At 34.4% G+C, this 21,089-nt stretch overlaps 1 protein-coding gene across 5 annotated transcripts in view; it reads right to left on the reverse strand.

Moving 5' to 3' along the window:
* Nucleotides 1–21,089, reverse strand: part of TLE4 (TLE family member 4, transcriptional corepressor) — a 159,394-nt gene that overhangs the window by 79,805 nt on the left and 58,500 nt on the right. For 4 of the 5 annotated variants that reach the window (XR_004230794.1, XM_031945498.1, XM_031945494.1 and 1 more), the window contains exons 7-8: nucleotides 4,534–4,738; nucleotides 2,988–3,004 (exon numbers count right to left, since the gene is read on the reverse strand). Coding sequence is in view for 4 of the 5 variants with exons in the window: in XM_031945498.1 (XP_031801358.1) it covers nucleotides 2,988–3,004; nucleotides 4,534–4,738 (222 nt within the window). In the remaining variant the exon portion in view is untranslated. The remainder of the gene's footprint in view (nucleotides 1–2,987; nucleotides 3,005–4,533; nucleotides 4,739–21,089) is intronic. The other variant, XM_031945496.1, reaches the window with a different exon arrangement.

Genomic DNA, 21,089 nt, shown 5'->3' on the forward strand with positions numbered 1-21,089 from the left:
CCTAATCACACACCGTTCCTTGTTTCTTATAGCCATGTACAATTATTCTCATGCCCCCACTGTATAGCATTCTGGAATTGGGTTCTTGTTGATATACTCTCTCCTGACTCTATGAAACTTAAGTTAAAACACTTAAATTAAACAAGAGGGCTTTAAGGACCAGACAAGTTAAAGTAAGAAATGAGCTAGAAAAGCTATGCAAAAGGGAGACTGATAAAAAGCAACTGAGCAACACACATGACTAATTATATCTGGTTTAGGAACTACCCAATTTCTATGAAGAAAGAAAGAGGAAAAACAACATAACTAGGATGCAAGTAAATTTCTTTTCTTTTTTTCTTTACCTTATACCAATAGGAAAAAGTACCTTAATTACCTGAATTTTACAGTATGTCTACATTTACATTTTATGAGCTATTCTGAAATCTGCCCTGTTTAATAATCTGTGTCATCAAGAAAACACTTTAAAATGTCTCTCACAATTAAACCCATCCATAACCTTATATAAATCAAAATTTTGCTACCATATCAAAATGTTACACTGGGGCTGTATAACATTGCCCACATCCTCATTACATGCTACACTAATTACTACCAGCAGATTCAGAATTTTCTGCACATTAGAGGCTTTTAGAGGAGCTATAAAAAATTTCAGGCACCATTAATTTAAATTTGTATTGAAATTTCCTTTTGACAGATGGCCAAAAATTACTTATTATTTAGAGTACCAGAGCTGCCTGTTTGCACATTAGAAGAGGAAAGGGAAAAATTAAAAGCAAGAAGGAAATTTATGTCACGTTCATTACCTGTTAAATGTTAAGGAGCATTATCCTGCATGAATAAATTATTTCATACAAGCACAGACTCCAGCTGCTGGCAACTGGCACATTCTGGCTGATAAAAACCATCTCAAGTCACACTGCAGACAATCATAAAAAGCCCCTCTTAACCAGGAGCCACTTAAGGGAGGACAGATCGATAGAACAAATGACTAACTGCTACCCTGGGCATCACTGAAAACATTTAAGGAAATTAGCAAACTATTTCACCTTGCAAAGCTGGCAGCTAGCCCTAAATGCTGACATAATCCAACTGAGGATTTGATAATAAGATAAAAAAAAAAATCTATTCATAACTATCGTTCTATAATAAATAAGTACAAAATCTTCATACCTTTCTTTTTTTTCCCTTGCCTCTAGCTACAGAGATATTCACTCCCAGACTCACCCCCAAATGATTATAGATGATTTCAAAATAGCCACTACTCCTCTGTAAGGAAATATAAAATGTAATTGACATATAATATGTGCACTGGAGTAAAGCCATTTCTATGGCCTTCTGGGAGTAGAGTAGGATAAGAATCTGGTGTTTAGTTCATTCACTTGCCTAAAGGTATATATTTATCATATGAAAACAGGGTAGGTTTTTATCATAACTTCAGAATAATTGGACAGGAATTTTTTTCAGGGTCTTTTTTTGATTTATTCTGGTTCTGTAGCTGCAAATATTCGTTTTTTGATAAGCAAGGATATGTTATATTTCATATATTTTGATCAAAAACAGTTTAGAATATTGGTTTGTAAAATTCATAAAAAGCAATACTTGAAGAATTCATGTTATATGTCTAATAATAAACATCACATTGAGATAGGTATACAAATGCAAATTAAAATTACAAAAATTTTTACAGAATTGAAATGGTTTAGAGTTGACTTTTTTATATATTGTTGAGGACTTAGGAAAAAATTGAATTTCTTTTTCAAGAGAAAGGGCAAAAATTAAATTGGTGTACATAATGGGTGGTCTGAGCAGAATATGGCATTTTTCATGAAGATTGCTCTGAAACCTTAAATTGTTTTGCGAGATGGAGGGAAGGGAGACAAAGAGAAGGTCTGAACAAATCAAGTAATAGTATCTGCATCATGCTGAAGACTCAAAAAGATTCTTTCCTCTTGGTGTTAGTTAGTGTTGACCTTCAATAAGACCTAAAGAGCTTTCACATTTTATTGATAGTGTGTGTGTGTGTGTGTGTGTGTGTGTGTGTGCACATGTGAAAGTTTCAGATTCAAACAATTTTCAAAATACTTTTTTAAGATAGCACAGGGAAACATTCCCCCACATAAAGTCCAACATACATCTTTTCCTCTTCTATGCTTTATCTACAAAGATCCTTAAATTAAACACTATAACTGTTTGGACATATATATTGTATTTAACTTACACTTTAACATAATTAGCATGTATTGGTCAATCTGCCATCTGGGGGAAGGAGTGGGAGGAAGGAGGGAAAAAGTTGGAACAAAAGAATTTGCAACTGTCAATGCTGAAAAATTATCTATGCATATATCTTGTAAATAAAAAGCTATAATAATAATAATAATAATAAAATTAAATGCTTTAAATTCTGCCCACATTAACTCTCTGAGAAGCAGTCATGAAATTTTTGTATAGAAAACATCTATAACAAAAAAGAAAAAAAATTTTTGAAATCAAACTAGTTCCCACATTAAAAAAATAATATTTATTTCCATACATACTAACTACTTCAAATTATTTTTATTCATTTATAGATGCTTTCTAAATCAAGAATTCTGCTAGTCAACTTTTACATTGCAAGTTAACACCATAATAAGGGACAGAATACAGCTGTCCTGATGCAGTATACATTCCTTCCTCCTATTTGATAAATTTGTCCTGAAAGAGAAATAAACAAAAACTCACAAATCTCAACTTATCAAACCCTAAAATTACTCCAATGATTCAATTTTTTAAAGTATCATCAACTTTCAAAATATTCTTCAAACTTAAGATTCATTCTTGCATTAAAATTTTAAAAATTAATGAAACTATCAAAATTATTAAATGAGATTTTTCTTCAAATTGATTTTAATATGGTTCTTTCTATAATACCTGTGATTTCAACTACAACAAAAAGCATTCAGAGCATTGTTAAAGAAATTTATTCCTTTTATGAAACAAAGTCTTACCTTTATGGAGTCTCTGTCTATGGGCAAAACAGCAGTCACCCGAGAACAGTAAGTGGTGGGAAGAAGAAAAAAAAAGAAATGTATTCGTTGGTTTACACAAAATCATACATTTATCATACTTGATCTCTGTTAAATAATAAATTGCAGAGATGTTAACTTTGCTGTGAAGTTAATAATTAATATTGCTCAACCATTTATAAAGCCTAAGTCAACCTTCCTTACTTTTTCAGAATGACTAAAATTGGAGATTAGTATTACTTGATATCCCCACAGAACTTTCTACTTATAAAATGGTTCATAATCCTTTCTGCTGTGACTGTATCATTAAGGTACTCTTGATAAAAAATTTTCAGCTTTAGAATTAGGAAACTGAAGCTCAAAGTGAAGAAAATCTTTTACCCAAGGTTATAACTCACACAAAAGATAGGCATAAAAGAAGCAATTCACATTTTTATAGCACTCTTAACTTTTTCCAAAAACCTTATTCACAACAACCTTGTAAAGTAGGTGGCACAAGTATTTTTATCTCCATTTTTACAGATGAGGAAACTGAGGCTCCAAGAGAAGTAATGTTATCTGGCTCACAAATCAAAAGGGTAGTAAATGTCTGAAGCTGAATTTGAACCCAGGTTCACCTAACTTCAAGTCCATCACTCTATTGACTAAGCCATGCTGCTTTAGATACAGGTCTAGATATTATGAGCTTTTTAATTACAAAATATACTTCTTAAAAAAAAAAAATTAAAAGATCCACACTGCCGGTGAAGTAAATTCCCACAATTAAACATCTATGGGATGTTACCAAATAGACTTCCATCTATCTCCCTGCCATTAACTAATAAAAATGATTTTAAAGCATGCTGCAAATACAAATTACTATAAAAATGCCTACTAATTATAGCTTACTTTCATTGAAGGTTTAAAGAAACTTAACACAGTATAATTAGAGCTTTGGAGACTTTTTTCCCCAGGGGGAAATATAAGGGGGATCCCGTGTCTTGAGTTTTCACCAATGAGGAAAACTACACATACACACACACACACATACCTCCCTCCCTCCCTCCCTCCCTCCCCCCTCCTCTCTCTCTCTCTCTCTCTCTCTCTCTCTCTCTCTCTCTCTCTCTCTTCCTCTCCCTCACCTTCTCCCTCCCTCCCTCCCCTCCAAGACCTATCAGCAACTCATCTGCAGGAGCTAAACTGCTGATCTGATCTTAATCACTTGGTAAGCATCTCACTTTGTTGTTTTAAGAGTACCTTAAGATAATAGTGGGTCAAATGAGTTGCCCGGGATCACACAACAGTAAAACTGATAAATTATGAATATCAGACTATCATTAATAAAAAGAAAATGAATTCCTTGCCACTGAGGGATGGATAGATTAACTCTTTCACAGCACAAAGTTATCATCTTATGAATGTACCTCCCAACAATGGGCAATTGTTTCTTTGGAATGTGCTCTAACTCTGGAACAGAGTAAATGCTGGCATCCAAAATCTATACTCATATCATGATAACTAAATGTGACATTCCTACAAGATTTCTCACCTCTTTGGTGATCATTGTCATGGTGCTTCTTTTCATCTTTAATTGGAAGGTGAGACTGCCCTCCCAGGGCACTGGAGAGGGCCAAGAGCCCAGCACTGCTACCAATTGGTGGGATGGCAGGTGGCTGAAGACCTGATGGGTGTGGAGTAAGAGGCACCGGCAGACCATGTCCATGTGATAAATGCTGGGCCTGGAGTTGTTGCTGCTGTGAAAAATTAAACATAGATATTGAACTTGTTCTAAAAGTTGGCATTCAGGGGAGTGGAAAAGGAACAGACCCAAACCTAACACTCAGGATGGAGAAGGGGCAGCTTACTGATAAAATCACTTATACCCATTTGCACAAAAATGGAAACAAAACTAGTCAACACTATCTTACATAGGTTTAGGGTATCACACACATGGTCTTGCAGGGCACAATTAGATTAAAAAAAAAACAAAAAACAGGAATTAACTGAACAGATTCTAGCAACCTAAGTTCAGAAAAATTTCTTTCAGAAAGTGTTTACATTTTATACTTAAAAACAAAACCTTGCTATCATACATTTCTAATCAAAACATATACGTGACTAACTATTAAAGCAGTTATGTTGAACAAAAAAAGCTGGAAATTGAGAAAATTAGTGTTAAACAGTTCTCCCAAAACCACTGCACAGCATGCAGAGAGAGTTAATTTGAAAGAGAAAACCTGAATTAACAACCCAGAAAAGGAAACTGGTTGCAGCAACCGTTTTAAGCCTTTTAAGTGTCCTCAGCGGTACTTGAGCAAATTACTAAAGAAAATCTAATGTAGCAAGGCTTGGGTCCTCCTGTAGGCTTGCTCAATAATGCTGAAATAATTGGGCACTCTATGCACGTTTAGTGATGCTCGAATGAAAAGCGAGAGGCCTGCCCTTGTATTCGTCTCTAGCTGCTGACTCTGTGTTGTGACAGGTTTATTTGAGTGGGACTGTGATGCATGCACCAGTAACTGCGCTGACAAGAGTCTAAAGTCATTTTTACCAGTACACTGGCAACACATAGAGAAAGCCCTTGAGAGGTTCGAATTAGAGTGCTTGACCTCAACGGAGGCCGCATCAAGCTCTGCAATACCAACCATTGTGAGGTGGATGGTTTGTTGTTGCTATTGAATGGGAAAGGAGGTGGGGAGAAGGAAGAGGTAGGAGGATGTTATGTTAAATCTCTCTCTCAACATGGATTCATTCGACTTAAAAACTTATGGAGCAATATTCTATGAACAAGTGTTCAGTAGTTGTCAGATTAACTTTTCAAGCAGGTGAAAAATTAGCCATTCCTTTTTAAATAAAACACTTTTTAAGTTTGGCTTATAATGGTCAAAAAGATTCTACTATTATTTTCTCTTTCCAAATATGATTTTATAAAATTGGCTGTAAAGAACCAATTTTGGTAAAAACTGGTTCTGGTAAGAAATGTCTCTAAGTAGTTTGGAACTATGCTCAAAAAGTTATCAAACTGTGCATACCCTTTGATCCAGCAGTGTTACTACTGGGATTATATCCCAAAGAGATTATAAAGAAGGGAAGGGACCTGTATGTGCACGAATGTTTGTGGCAGCCCTTTTTGTAGTGGCTAGAAACTGGAAACTGAATGGATGTCCATCAGTTGGAGAATGGCTGAATAAATTGTGGTATATGAAAATTATGGAATATTGCTGTTCTGTAAGAAATGACCAACCCTCTGATAATTTCAGAGGGGCCTGGAGAGACTTACACGAACTGATGCTGAGTGAAATGAGCAGGACCAGGAGATCATTATATACTTCAACAACAATACTAGATGATGACCAGTTCTGATGGATCAGCCATCCTCAGCAAACTAGATCAACCAAATCATGTCTAATGGAGCAGTAATGAACTGAACTAGCTATGCCCAGAAAAAGAACTCTGGGAGATGACTAAAACCATTACATTAAATTCTAATCCCTATATTTATGCACACATGCATTTTGATTTCCTTCACAAGCTAATTGTACAATAATTCAGAGCCTGATTCTTTTGTACAGCAAAATAATGTTTTGGTCATGTATACTTATTGTGTATCTAAGTTCTATTTAATATATTTAACATCTACTGGTCATCCTGCCATCTAGGGAGGGGGGGTAAGAGGTGAAAATTGGAACAAGAGGTTTGGCAATTGTTAATGCTGTAAAGTTACCCATGTATATATCCTGTAAATAAAAGGCTATTAAATAAAAATTAAAAAAAAGAAAGAAAGAAAGAAATGTCTCTAAACGCTCTTTTTTAGATTGAGGCAAAAAATTTAAAAATTTCGAGAAAAATGTGTCCTCTCTCTCTTTCATAAAAATCCCAAAATGCAATTCACTTCTCACGCAAATTTTTTTTGTTTCTTCCCATTCTCTATTGTATATTAATTTTGATCATAAAAATCAAAAGATAACATTATTTCCTTTTAGGTCATCTTCTTATATGTTTGTTGAGCATTTGAGTATCAGGCACTACCAAAAAAATTAAGTAAGGACAACTATTTTAAAGGATACATTCACTTGAAAAATAAGGCAATTACCCAAATACTTAAATCCCTCATTACTCTCTTCTACTCTCTTTATGTTAATTAAAAGGGTATTTCAACTAACTGAATTGTGGTCCCAATTATCTATATAATTGTCAATTATTTATATTTCATACAGGATAAACCTAAAAGTCTTATATATATTTTGAAAATAGGGTTGCTTGCCACATGTTCAAAAGTACACTAATATAGATAATTTCTAAAAAAAAAAAAAAAAGCCCTTAAATTAAGTCTATCATGGCATATATCTGTCAAAACCAATCTACAGTTGAATATCCATATAGTTGCCTTGAAAAGTGAAAATATAGCAAAAATTCATCATATCCTCAGACTGCTTGACATTTTTCCCACTGTGTCAAGGGAACAAAATAATCTCATCTTTCCATTCAGCTAGTACCTTCTAAAAAGACTGAAAAGATATCCCTAATCTTTCCAATGCCAAGGGATATCTCCTGGAATTCACTCTTCCTATTTCTGCTCTTCAAAATAGCTGTCTCTATTAAAGGCTATAAAATACCTTGACCTGTGCATTTGCTTCCTATCCCTTGCTCTTTCTCTTAAGTATTATTGCTTCATTCATCTTCTCCTCCTCTTCCTCCCCTCTCCAGTTTCCCAAGCATTTATTTTATTCAAAATTTGTAATTGACCCATTTAGAAAAGACTTAAAGCAGCATTTCTGTATCCTGAAATAAAAGTGCATTTGAGCCTATTTGTACCTCTTCAAGTTTCCATCATCCTATTTCCCTCTTTCTAAGTATGTGGGGGTGTGGGGGTGTGGGGGGGGAGGTGGAGAGGGGAGGAGATTGGAGAGGAGAGGGAAGGGAAGCAATCTATTCTATATTCACAGCCTACCATCCAATTTCTTCCTAATCCCTTGCAAACTTCCCTCACTAACCAATTTATAACAATCCTGTATCACAGAGAACTTCATAATTTCCAAATCTGATGATCTTTTCTCAGTCCTAATTCTTTTTGACTTCTCTGAACCCAAATATTAAGACCTTCTTTAACTAAAGAGATCGCTTCTCCAGCTTCCAAAAGCATTCTACCATTCTCAGGTCTTTCCTCAGCCAGCTTACCACTCTGAAGACAACTCTAGGTCCCATCTCTAATCTCAATATTCTCAAATGATAGACAAATATTTGCCCTGGAATGCCCTTTACATCACAATCTAGTAACACTTATCAAACACAGCGCCACCAAAAAAAAAAAAAAAAAAAAAAGGCTGAATGATTAACAGACATTTATATAATCTTTTCAAGTCCTGCAAAACAGTTTACATACATTAGCTCATTTGACCCTCAAAGATTCCTTAACTAGAATCATAGGACCTCAATTCATATTCTGCCTAGACTGTAGGCATTTCACTTAACCTCTCTGAGCCTTGGTTTTCTGGTCAGTAAAAAGAAGGGATTGGAATAACAAGCCCATTTAATCCTCCCCCCTCCCCCAAGATCTTTAATGGTGTGATTCGGTAAGAGTTATTGTTATGCTCAGAACACATGAGGAAACTGAAGCTCAGAGATATTAAATACTTTGCCCATAATCAAATGCTGGAGTGCAATGAGATTCCAACTCTATATTCTTGACTCCAGGTCCTAGACTCATTCCCAACTCTGCTTGTAATTTGCTGGCTAATCTGATCCTTCATATAAAATGGTTTTTTTTTTTTGGTTTTTTTTTTTTTTTGGGGGGGGGAGTTGTTTGTTTTTTTCAGAGGCAATTGGGGTTAAGTGACTTGCCCAGGTCACAGAGCTAGGAAGTATTAAATGTCTGAAAACAGATTTGAACTAGGGTCCTCCTGACTTCAGGGCTGGTGCTCTATCCACTATGCCACGTAGTTGCCTCCCTTCACATAAAATGAAAAGATTGGCTTAGAAGTTCTCCCTCTAAGAATTCCTACCACTGCTTCCATTATAATCGAAGAGTCTATTATTTTTCTTCCAGCCATTCAAATTTGAAACCCCCAATGTCCCTGTTTATGCATTTTTCTCCCTGACTCCTATGAGTGTACACAAATGTTTGTGTACTTGGAGCAGAAAGAAAAATGCAGGCTTATGATAGAAGAAAAATTTCTTAACACTTAGAGATATCCAAAAGTAAAATTGCATTATTACCCAGGCAGGTTTCCCACCTTCCCTAGAGGTCTTCAGGCTGTATCATTTCATTTGGGTGATACTGTTGAGGGGATTCCTGTATAGGCATGTTGAACTAGACAGATAAAGTCTTTAAGAGTTCCTACAAAAACTGACATTGTGGGATTCAATTTTATTGACTTAAAATTTCATTAAACATGAATTTTTCACACATCACTATACTAAACTGATCGACTAAGATAATGTGTTTCAAAAACGCCAGAGAGCAATTATACATATGGTCTATATAATATACTCATGTGTGACTATCAACATATATATATGTGTGTGTATGTGTTTGTGTGTATATATATATATGTGTATGTATACACATATATATATATTAGGTGGATTTAAACAAGTCCATATGTGGTCATATATACACAATGCATTTCTTTACATATGTATTATTGCTGTTCAGTCCTATTAGTTGTATTCTATTCTTCATGGGCCAATTTGGGGTTTGCTTGACAAAGATATGGAGGGGTTAACCATTTCCTTCTGCAGCTCATTTTACACATGAGAAAACTGAAGTAATAGGGTTAAATGATTTGTCCAAGGTCACGCTTCTAGTAAGTATCTCCAATTACATTTGAACTCAGGTCTTCCAGACCCCCGCCAGGCCTGGTGTTTTATCTAATGAACCACTAGCTACACTATAGATTTGTACATTCATATATACCCTTTCCTCTTAAGAACATCTTGAAAAAAGAGCAAGACAAATGTCATTTCAAATAGGTTTTTGTTTTTAAAATATTAATCATTATATGTAATATGAACTGTGTGCATATGTGAAAACCAAGCCACTCTCCCTAAAATTTATTTTGAATATTCCTCCCCCAAAAAAATCTACCCTCGAAAATAAAAGTAGATAAGTACTATATGGAATTTGTGTCATAAATAATTTTCTATAATAAAGAGATAATTTAAGAATCCAAAACTAGAAAATAAAAGTATAATGTCAGCTTTTAAGTAAGATACATTTAAGATTTTAACATAATAAAAGAGAAAATGCTATAGATTTTTTGGACGTGTTAAAAGTCATGAATGTCATGGTTAGATGTTTTCACTTAGTGATATATAATGGCACATATAATATTTACAACAAATGAATGATTCCTGATAAGTTCTAACAGTTGATTAAAAGATAACTTTTGCAGAGACAACATATTGCTAATTGGCATATAAAAGCAGCTAACCATACCCAAGACCTACTTTTTAAAAGTATTTAGAGTAATCGATTTTAAAACATTCAAAAACAAATTCAGTAAAACAAAAACAAAATACAAAAAACAAAACAAAACAGAACAGAACAATGAGCAACAGGATGATAAACCACAAATCCAAAGATTCTCAAGAAGCAGGCAATTCACTCCAAGACAGAGAGGTGATAAGCAAAATGGTATATGCATTTTGGTACAAGGGTAAATGAGGGCATAGTTATTATAGAAAGGAATAATTAAAGTGCTTCATAATTAAAAGAAATAAATTTAAAAATAAAAATGACTTGAAAGAAAACACTTCAACTATTTCCTAGTCAAAAGCATTCCACTTAAGATCTATTTTATTAGAAAAGAATCTCAAATTTCTCCAAGATGTTTTACAATTCGCTTGGAATCAAAGCAGCTCATAGTTTTTCACAGCACTAAAGTGAAAGCCCAAGGCCATTATCCAAATAGCCTTAACACCCTTCCTTCTCTAACCTATGGCCATTTCAAATGTTAATTATACACCAATTAACCTTCAGAAGTCTACTACTTTATCAAATCTTTATCCTTTATCCCCACAAAAGAAAAGTAAAACTTATAGCATTTTATTGAGAAGAAAAGAAACATATAAATAGAACATAGTAATTCAAAAGGCCGCCAATATAATAATTTAAGATAAAATAGCACCCAAGATAATTGTAAACAATAACATTGAGGAAAGAGATAACAGAAGGAATACAAAGACAGTGAAAGGAAGAAATCAAAGCAAAAAGGAATCATTAAAAAGTCCAATACAATGAAGTTAAAGATGGCAGATAGCTGATTGGGAGCAAAACCTAATTTAAAATCTCTTGCTAGATTCTCTTTTAACTAAGAATTATTTCCTTGAAGTTGTTTCAAGTTTGAGAGAAAGGGCAAAAAGATATTATAAATGATGTCTTATGAGATGCTGGATTTCCATCACCAAGAAATGTCATCAAGTGGTGCAGTAGAGAAAACAATTTGGATCCAAAAGACCCAAGTACAAATGATGACTGATATTTATTACCTATGTGACCTCAGGGCAGTTGCTTAAACTCTCTATGAAGTCTTTCTTTAACTATAACATATTAATTTGGAGGATTGGACTCCATGACCTTTAGAGTTCTAAATCTAGAAGCCTATGAAGAAATGGAGGAAACTGAAGCCTACAGAAGTGAAATGGTGAATTGGCCCACCAAATGTCACCCAGTTAACCTTTCACAATGGCAACAACAGAAAAGAAAACAAACATCCAAATCAGATTATAGTTTTTAAGAGGTTCAGAAAATACAATAAAAAATTTAAATTCTACCAATTCAGAATCTGTAGTGATAACATCTGGATAATTAAAAATTTAATCTTTGCTCTATATAATACAAATTATGCATGCACTCATATACAAAGGGTTTTCCAAGCAAAAGTATAAATTAAACCTGAAGAGTTTATTCTACTTAATATATTTTAAAGGATTCTGATACCTTAATTTTGTTGTGAGAATAGAATACTGTTAATTACCAAAAAAAAATTCTACAATCACTCTAATGACAAGAAAACAGATTTTTTTTTTAATCCTATGCAGATTTAGAAAGGGAAAGATACATTCAATTATTCCATTTTCCCTTAATAAGCCATATAAATTCATTATAAAGAAATGCAACATGTTTAATTTTGAACAATATGATTAATTTCTGGCAGATCTTGGCCAAGTTTCCTACAATCACCTTTATTAAACACTTAAATACTTACTCTGTGCCAGGCACTATACTAAAAGCTGCAGATTAAAAAAAAAAAAAAAAAAAAAGTCTAAGATAGTCCCTGTTCTGAGAAATTTAAATCTAATGGAAGACAGAACATATAAACAAATAAATACAAAGCAAGCTGTATATGATTAATAATAACAGAAGGAAGGCACTGGAAAGGGGTTGGAGAAACCTTTCTTATAAAATATGGGGTTTTATGGAAACTGAGTGGATGGATGCCCATCAGTTGGAGAATGGCTGAATAAATTGTGGTATATGAATATTATGGAATATTACTGTTCTGTAAGAAATGACCAACAGGATGATTTCAGAAAGGCCTGGAGAGACTTACACGAACTGATGCTGAGTGAAATGAGCAGGACCAGGAGATCATTATATACTTCAATAACAATACTATATGATGACCAGTTCTGATGGACCTGGCCTTCCTCAGCAAGGAGATTAACCAAATCATTTCCAATGGAGCAGTAATGAACTGAACCAGCTACGCCCAGAGAAAGAACTCTGGGAGATGACTAAAAACCATTACATTGAATTCCCAATCCCTGTACTTATGCCCACCTGCATTTTTGATTTCCTTCACAAGCTAATTGTACAATATTTCAGAATCTGATTCTTTTTGTACAGCAAAATAACAGTTTGGTCATGTATACTTATTGTGTATCTAATTTATATTTTAATATATTTAACATCTACTGGTCATCCTGCCATCTGGGGGACGGGGTGGGGGGTAAGAGGGGAAAAATTGGAACAAGAGGTTTGGCAATTGTTAATGCTGTAAAGTTACCCATACATATAACCTGTAAATAAAATGCTATTAAATAAAAAAATAAAATTAAATAAAATATGGGGTTTTAATTGAGAATTAAAGAAAGCAACAAAAGTGACTAGACCAAGTAGAAGAGGGAGAACATTCTAGATATGGGAGACAGAAAATGCCATGAGTCAGAAAATGAAGTGTCTTGTTCATGGAAGTGCCAGGTCAATGTCAATGTACTGAAAAATATATGTTAAGAACTAAGAACAAGAATGGAGAGATAGGAGGAGGCTAAATTATGAAAGGCTAGAATGACAGAGCTTTTTGTATTGCATTTTGGAGGCAATAGGAAGCCACTGAGGTTTACAGACTGGGGAAAAGTCAGGAAGTGAGACAAGATCATTCGGACTGGACCTTTAGGAAGCTCACTTTAGTGGCTGAATGGATAACAGATTGAAATGGGGAGGACTTGAGAGGCAGATTCTAAGGCTATAGTAATTCAGTGTGTAGTGATGAGGGCCTGCACCAGTGATAACCCGCCTAAAAGAAGAGATGCTTTAAAGAAGAAACTGACAAGCCTTGGAGACAGATTGAAGACAAGAGATAAGGAACAGTAAGGAGCCCAGCTGACTCTTAGACTGTAAGCTTGAAGAACTTGTTGCCCTTTACAATAAAATGGAAGAGAGAAAGGAGGTGAGATTTATGGGGAACCATAAAGGAGTTTTGTTTTGGACATATTGAACTTAAGACGTCTACTGGATATCCCAATTCAAGCCATCTGAAAGATAGGTGAAGATGACAGTCACACATAAACTATACCAGCCCTATCCCTCTCCAGTTACGGAATAATGATAATATCAAATCTGTCATTGTTCTCAGAAAGGATATATTGATCTATTTCATTATGACCCTATTACTATTCTCATAACTTTTTGAACCAGAGCTGCCTTTCCCAAGCCACCACTCTGCTATAGGTGATGTCTCCCCCAATAGAATGTAGTTTCGAGTACAGTGGCCATTGCTTTTCTATTTGAATACCAGGGATTAGCACAGTTGAGCACATAATAACCTTTAATAAATTCTTTGTTAAATTTAAAAAAAAAAAAAAACATTAAGTGGCTCCTTTTGCTTTTTAAATATGTTGTAAATTCCTTAACCTAGCACTCACTGAAGGATGTCTATATAGATCCCAAATTACCTTTCACAGTCTTTTTGATTTATTCCATTAACCATGCATTCAAGCCAAACTGCTTACCTTAACTCATGCCTCATCACATTCTACTGAAATATATTCAAGTGAGTAAGCATGTAATAAGCTCAAAAGGCCTTCCTTGGTTTTCCACAATGCTTGGTGCCTTCTCTGAGATTAACTCAGCCTATAACTTGTCCCCATTGAGTCATTTATTTACATGTCCTCTTCTCCAATGCGTACTCTCTGAGAGACTGAGTTGTAATTTTTGTACTTCACCACCCTCATACTTCTTAAGTCTGTATTGGAACATTATAGGTTAAGTGAACAATGATGTTTTATATATACTGCTCAGAACAGATTTACTAGAAATGGTTTGTTCACAATTGCTTCTATATGCAGGAAATAAAAAGAAAAACTGTCTCCCTCAAATGAATGTGAGCCCCTCAAGACTAAAACATGTTTCCTTTTTCGTTTTTATATCTCAAGTGCCTAGTACTAACTAATATGCTTATTAAATGCCTCTAGATTATCTTGACTTAAAAAAACTATTGTTTTAAATCAGAACCCTCAATGTACACTTGTCCCAAATTCAAACTTTGTCCCTTTGGTCTTAAAACTGAGTAGATTGCCCAAGTCCTTGTTCCACAAGACAGCCATCATGTCAATGAAAATAGCCATTATGTCCTCTCAAAATATTCTCTTGCACAAGTCAAACATTCTCTGTTTCTCCAATTTATTCTTTCATACCTTGACTTCTCATCATCTTGGGTGCCTTCCTGTCATCTCCCTACAATGTCCCAACATCCTTCTTAAAATATAATGTCTAGAAAATATAAAATCTAGATTTGATCTTATCAGAGCAGAGCAAAGCATGACTCTCATTTTTCTCATTAAGGGTACTGCGCTTCTATTAATGCAGCTTAGGAAAGGAAGCATTAGCTTTTTTAGTTCCTAACTTGTTGTTAATTCCTACTGGATCTTTTCCCACAAAAGCTGGTGTCTAGTCATTCTTCCTCATATACTTGTACATTAAAAACAACAACAACAACAACAAAAAAAAAAAAATTAGCATGGGCCATAGATCCCTGCAGCAACCCACTAGAGACTCTCCTCCAGGTTGACAGTGCTCTCTTGGCACTCAATTATTCAATTAGTTTCTAATCCACCTAAATAGTCTAACATTGAGCCTTATATGCATGTTACTAACAATGACAGCATGAGAAACTCTGCCAAATGGTTTGCAGAAATCCAGATATACTAAGTCTATTTTATTGTATCTATTAAGTTCAAAAACACTGTCGAAAAAGGAAATATTAACTAATCAAAATCAGGTCATTTCAAATTATTATCTCTAAATATTTACAAACCATATTTAAAATAACACATTCTAGAACATTGGGAGGAATTAACATTAAGGTCACTGCCTATAGATTTCACTTTATTCCTTTTTTTAAAAAAAGTAAAAATGTATCCATCATCTTTATGGCATTGCATTATCTATAATTTTTCAAATATCAATTTCCCATTAACCATTTTATTCTATCCTTAAAGCTAAAAACATTATTCTCCTTGATAGAAAATAAGAAAGATAAGACAAATGGTTGTACTTTCTCTCTAATCTATCTTCCCATCTTGGAGCCCTATTCTTTCTTTAAAATTCTTCTTGCCTCACCCAACATATTTTTTTTTTTACAGTAAGTATATTCTAGTCCTAGCTTATTCTGGGATATACACACACACACACACACACACACACACACTCATTCACGCATGTGCGCAAATATATGTACATATATATACAGTTTGTCAATAAGTTCTATTCTATAGCCACACTGGTCTTTTTTAGATGTCTTACCCATTTCATACATACTAAAAATCATTTGTCTTTTTAGACTTTCATTCTTGACAGTTTGCTACATTCCTGAATTAACTTCCCTTTCAGAATTTTAGCTCATGAATACAGTGAACAGCCCTGTAGTGAAAGGACCTTGCCATCTACCTATACTATTCTGGGCAAATCAGTTCCTATTTCTGTGCCTTGGCATCTCTACCTGTGAAGTGAAGGGATTGGAATAACTGACTGATAAGGTTCAAATCTATAATCCGAAGAACTCCATCAAGCCTAAGACTCAGAAATGTGGGCTACTAGCCCACTAGTAGAGAACACCAAAGAACTGGGGGGTCAGGAGAGTGCATTTCTGAATTAATGACAGTTTTATCCAAATATAAAGTGGTATAAGTTTATTTATGAACTTTAAACTTAAATCCATTTTTCCAAGCTATTTTCTACCATGCTGTTACCAGTTTTTCAAACACTGGATGGGTCAATCCATGATTAACAGAAACAAACCTTCAAGTAATAACAACTTGGAATTGTACAATTTTATGATTTACAAAGGATTTTATATTATTTCATTTGGTACTCACAACAGCTCCTGTGAAGTGCATAGCACTTTATACTGTACTTTTAAGTTTATAAAATGCTTGCTTAGTTTATCTATAAAAAAGGTTATAAATAAGAGCAGTATTTCCCAAAGTAGTGCAAAGGGTTCAAAGCCTCAACAGCCCAAAGTCACTCAAGTTCCCATTGCAAAATCATCTTTAATGCTTCACTTTCCCTCAAGTGCAGTATCCTCATTTAACAATTAAGAAGTCAAAACCCACTGTAGGAAACAGACTGGCCTGAGAGTGCATGGCTCACCACTCCAGCTAAGGCCCACAGCACCTCTTCCCTGAACTAATTTAATCGCCTCAGCTTCCAGTCTCTGTTCTCCAGTTCATCCTCTCCCCAGCTACTAACCTCATAGTTCTAAAGTACAGCTCTGGTCACACCCCTGATCAAGAAGTCTCATTGTATCTAAGAGAAAATATTTAGAACTTAAAAGTCTTAACAACCTCGCTCCACTCTCTCTCCGAACCCCACTGCATTCTCTACTCTCCAGCCAAAGGACCTTACATAATCCCTTGCTTTCATGCCTTTTTAGAAGAAATTTCTTAGGCCAGAAAGGTATCTATTTCTACTTCCTGATTCTCCTACTTGCTAACTGCTCAATCACTGTTTATTTTAGTGTGTTTGTTATTTGTCTCCTATATTTACTTACCTATGAACATTGTATATTTTCAACATAGAATATAAGCTTTTTGGAGGGACTGTCTCACTTTTGTAAGTTATATTCCTAAAACCTCAAACAGTATCTGGTCCATTCAGCCTAGGTATCTGATAAATGCTTATAGGGATTGACTGACTGATGTGCACCATGTCTCTACCTCTTTATAAAGTGACATATAATTCTCAATCATCTTCATATTCATCTTAAAGCTTATATCCAGAAGAGTTAGATGCCAAATAACCAAAACCAAACGTTTCAAAATATTCTCTTCCTGACCTTTTGAGACATGATGAAAACAACTACTTTACTGGTCTCAAGATGAGCCTATATGTTTTTGTTCTTTTTTGTCTCGTTCTTATTTCTGGACAAAACATTCCAAATTATATGGTTTGGAGGGACTGATCACCTAGTAAACTCACCTCTTACAGTTCTTTTCCTACTATTGTCAATGTTGAAACAGAAGTGGACTGCACCACTTTGAGGTCCATTTTGTGTTTTCATCATTTTGTTTAGTGAGTTGCCATGACCAAAGAATTAATCACCTAGAGGTGACCTTATGGTAAGGAGCTACTTTGTACTTCGCTAGGGTGGTTCTTAGCATACATAATCTGTCCCTGAAATCATACCTGAAACTTTGGTACATTCTGCCAGATATTGGACTGGTATAGTCTTTACATTACTCCTACAACATGATGAGACATCAAAGCAGAATATGTATGTAGGCACTTCTAAATAAATATTAAAAGACTAAAACAAGTGGTACAGAAAGTCATTTAAGAAGAATAATCTTGCTGCCAACTATTAAAGTTCAATCTTTTGACAAGAAAATATTAATATAAAGAAAAAAATGAAATATGACATTAAAAGCAAAATGTCAAGTTACAAAAGACAAAATAATATTAAAGATTTCCAAGTTATATCCAATAAATGTGCTTTTAACTCACCAGATCAGTTCTATCTAAGGCTTCCTACAAAGTACTCACTCACATTTGCTCATTTTAATGTGGTATGGCACTAACATAATACAGACCTAGATAACTTTCTCTCTTCCTCTTAATAAGTATAGTAAAACCTGGAAACCAGCTTCTTGTACTGGAAACCGGCTTGTACTTAGCACAATCAGAGCTATAATACTTTTTAAGTTGGTAGTATATGCAAATCAATGCTACATGAAACAATTAGCACATACCTTTAAGCCAACCTCTCTCCCTCCCACCAAAGCAATCTGTGTACAATATACAGCAGGTGGCCAATCTGTTTTATAGCCTTTAAGCTCCCAGCACACTCTTGGTAAAAACAGTTTGTTTTTTGTTGTGGCTGTATTTTTTTTTTTTTAAATCAAGCAGAGTTAAGGATAATCACTTGTGGTATATTTAAGTAATGACGATTCTGCAGAAAACAAAATCATTTTTAAAAGATTTTTTTTTTCCCCAAGACAAATTGCCCAACAGAATAAGTCTATGTTAATGGTCCCTCCTAGGTGAACTTGAGTTCCAAAGTGTCACACAAGCGGTGAAAATTTACACTAGTATTCATGGGCAGGAACTTGGGACCAGTAGTGCCACAGGGATAAAATTAAAGCCTATAACAAAGCAAAGATTCAGTTAGAACTTCTGGAAATATATCCATAATGTTTTTCTGGGAATCTACAAAAGCATAAATATGACTACACCCTGGAGTGTGTGCCAGATGATGTGGGGCAGGGTGGTGAAGTACCTCAGATAAATTTGGAGGGGGAAGGGAGGAGGTATACAATACTATTTTTTGCCCCACCCTTGTCATGAAAATTAGTCTTCTGGATGACTCTTTACCATAAAAAATGAATAAACAAGACAAGTCCAAAGAAAACTCCAAATGATAATTTTAAAAGGTAGCATAAAGTGGGGTACTTTAACTTGAAAATTCCTTGAATGTCACACAATGCAAAAAGAAGCGCTTGTTCTGAATGTCACTGCCTTTTAACAGAACAGATTGTTTTTATTTATTTCTTTTTAAAAGACTAAGACAACAAACAATAAAAAAAAAAAATGTTAAAAAATTAACTGAGGATATTGTTTCTTTTTTCCTCTCTAACTCAAACCTCTAGGACAGTAAAGGCAAAGTCATTTAAATCATTTCCTTAGTAATACAAGTAATATTTAAATAGATTTAATAGTGCTGCTCCAAACCAATGAATTATGAGTTTAAAACCTATTAAAATGTAATGTTTTTTTCCTGAGCTGAGGGGAGAGAGATTTAAATCCACTGAATTTTAATATTTCAGCTTGAGCTGCAGGAGGTAGAGAAAGTCCAAATGAACTATTCCATCAGCACCATTCAAGCATGAACATTTTAATCAGTTTTACTTCCTTGGAGTTCTCTAACACAGTTTACGCTGTCATTCTGAAAGCACTTAACACAGAGAGTGTGAAAAACCACCAAGGCTTGTTATTGCCTTCACAATTGATGGCAAATAATTTTGCAGACTTCCTATCATTAAAATGTCACTGCTAAAAATTGAGGTTCAGCATTTCTTGTGCTAAACTGCATTTCCCCTGAACACCATCACATATCTGTTTTTAAGAGTTGGGTTTCTTTCTCTTTTTTTGGGGGGGGAAGGGCATATTTCTTCCTCATCTCAGAGATAAATGAGCAAAAGAAAAAAAGGAATCCATATTTTTCTCTTCCACAAGTCAAATATCTTCTTTGTCAATGTTCAACTAAAGTAACATGGTTTTTAAAATGGTAGGTCCTCTGGTGAAATTCTTATGAGGTTTTAAGCTGTCTCTCATATTAAACAAAATTGTATTCACAGCAGCACGTGCTGATTATATAGTGTAATGGATTAAAAAAAATTTTTAAGATAGTTAGATGACTCAATTTAATAATACAGGAAATGAAAACATCATTCCTAATTAGATCATATTACTGATTTAAAACTATAATTTGTGTGTTCCAACAGAGTGATCTTGCAGAGACTCTAATTTTAAAACACAGTAGCTAATAGGACACAGGACAGACCAATCCAGACACTTGTCTATTTTCTTCCCCAATACAAAAAATTTAAGAGGTAGGGGTGGAGGAAACATCACCATAAAAATGGAATAAGGCCAATTCAAAATAAAGCAAAAATATTTGTCATTGCAAAGAATCTAAATAGATGTTTCCTGTGGGTTTTTTCCCCTTATAAATAAAAGCTGGAGGATATTTGGCTTGTTTCAATCTATCAACAGTTTTAAACTGAACATGACCTGTGAAAGAAATCATTATAACTAGTGTCTCATTCCATTAAACACAACTAGTGTATTGTCAAGAGGACAAGCAGTCTCTCCAGGTTCCAGGCTGACTCCAATATTAGGCATTTAAACTGCATGGATCACTGACTGGGTTCATTTACCAATGAAGGTAGAATAATATTGCAGAGCAAAAAAACGGTGCTTCATCAGATTTCATTAAATCTGAGTACATTTATTCTTATATGGGGTGGTGTGCAGACATAGGTGAAAAGATATGTGCTTTACCTCTAAGTACATATGTCCTCCCATCTTGGATTAACCCTTTGCCATTTCTTTTATTTACTAAATGCTACATATTATATTCTTGTTAGGGAAATGAAAAATCATGCCAAGTTATCCCTACATACTTTCTAGCAGAAGATCAAATAATACCACCCCAAAAAAGAAATTTAATAATCAAAAAGACAAGTATATCCACCACTAGAGTAGGGGGTGCATTTAAAATTCCAGTGTTAGAAAAGAAAGTATATTGCTCATTAGAAATAATCAAGCTTTAAGACACAAACAGCACAATTGATAATCACCTCAATAAACTCACAAGTTCATTT

The sequence above is a fragment of the Sarcophilus harrisii genome, chromosome 1 (genome assembly GCF_902635505.1).
Source record: "Sarcophilus harrisii chromosome 1, mSarHar1.11, whole genome shotgun sequence".
Lineage (NCBI taxonomy): Eukaryota > Metazoa > Chordata > Mammalia > Dasyuromorphia > Dasyuridae > Sarcophilus > Sarcophilus harrisii.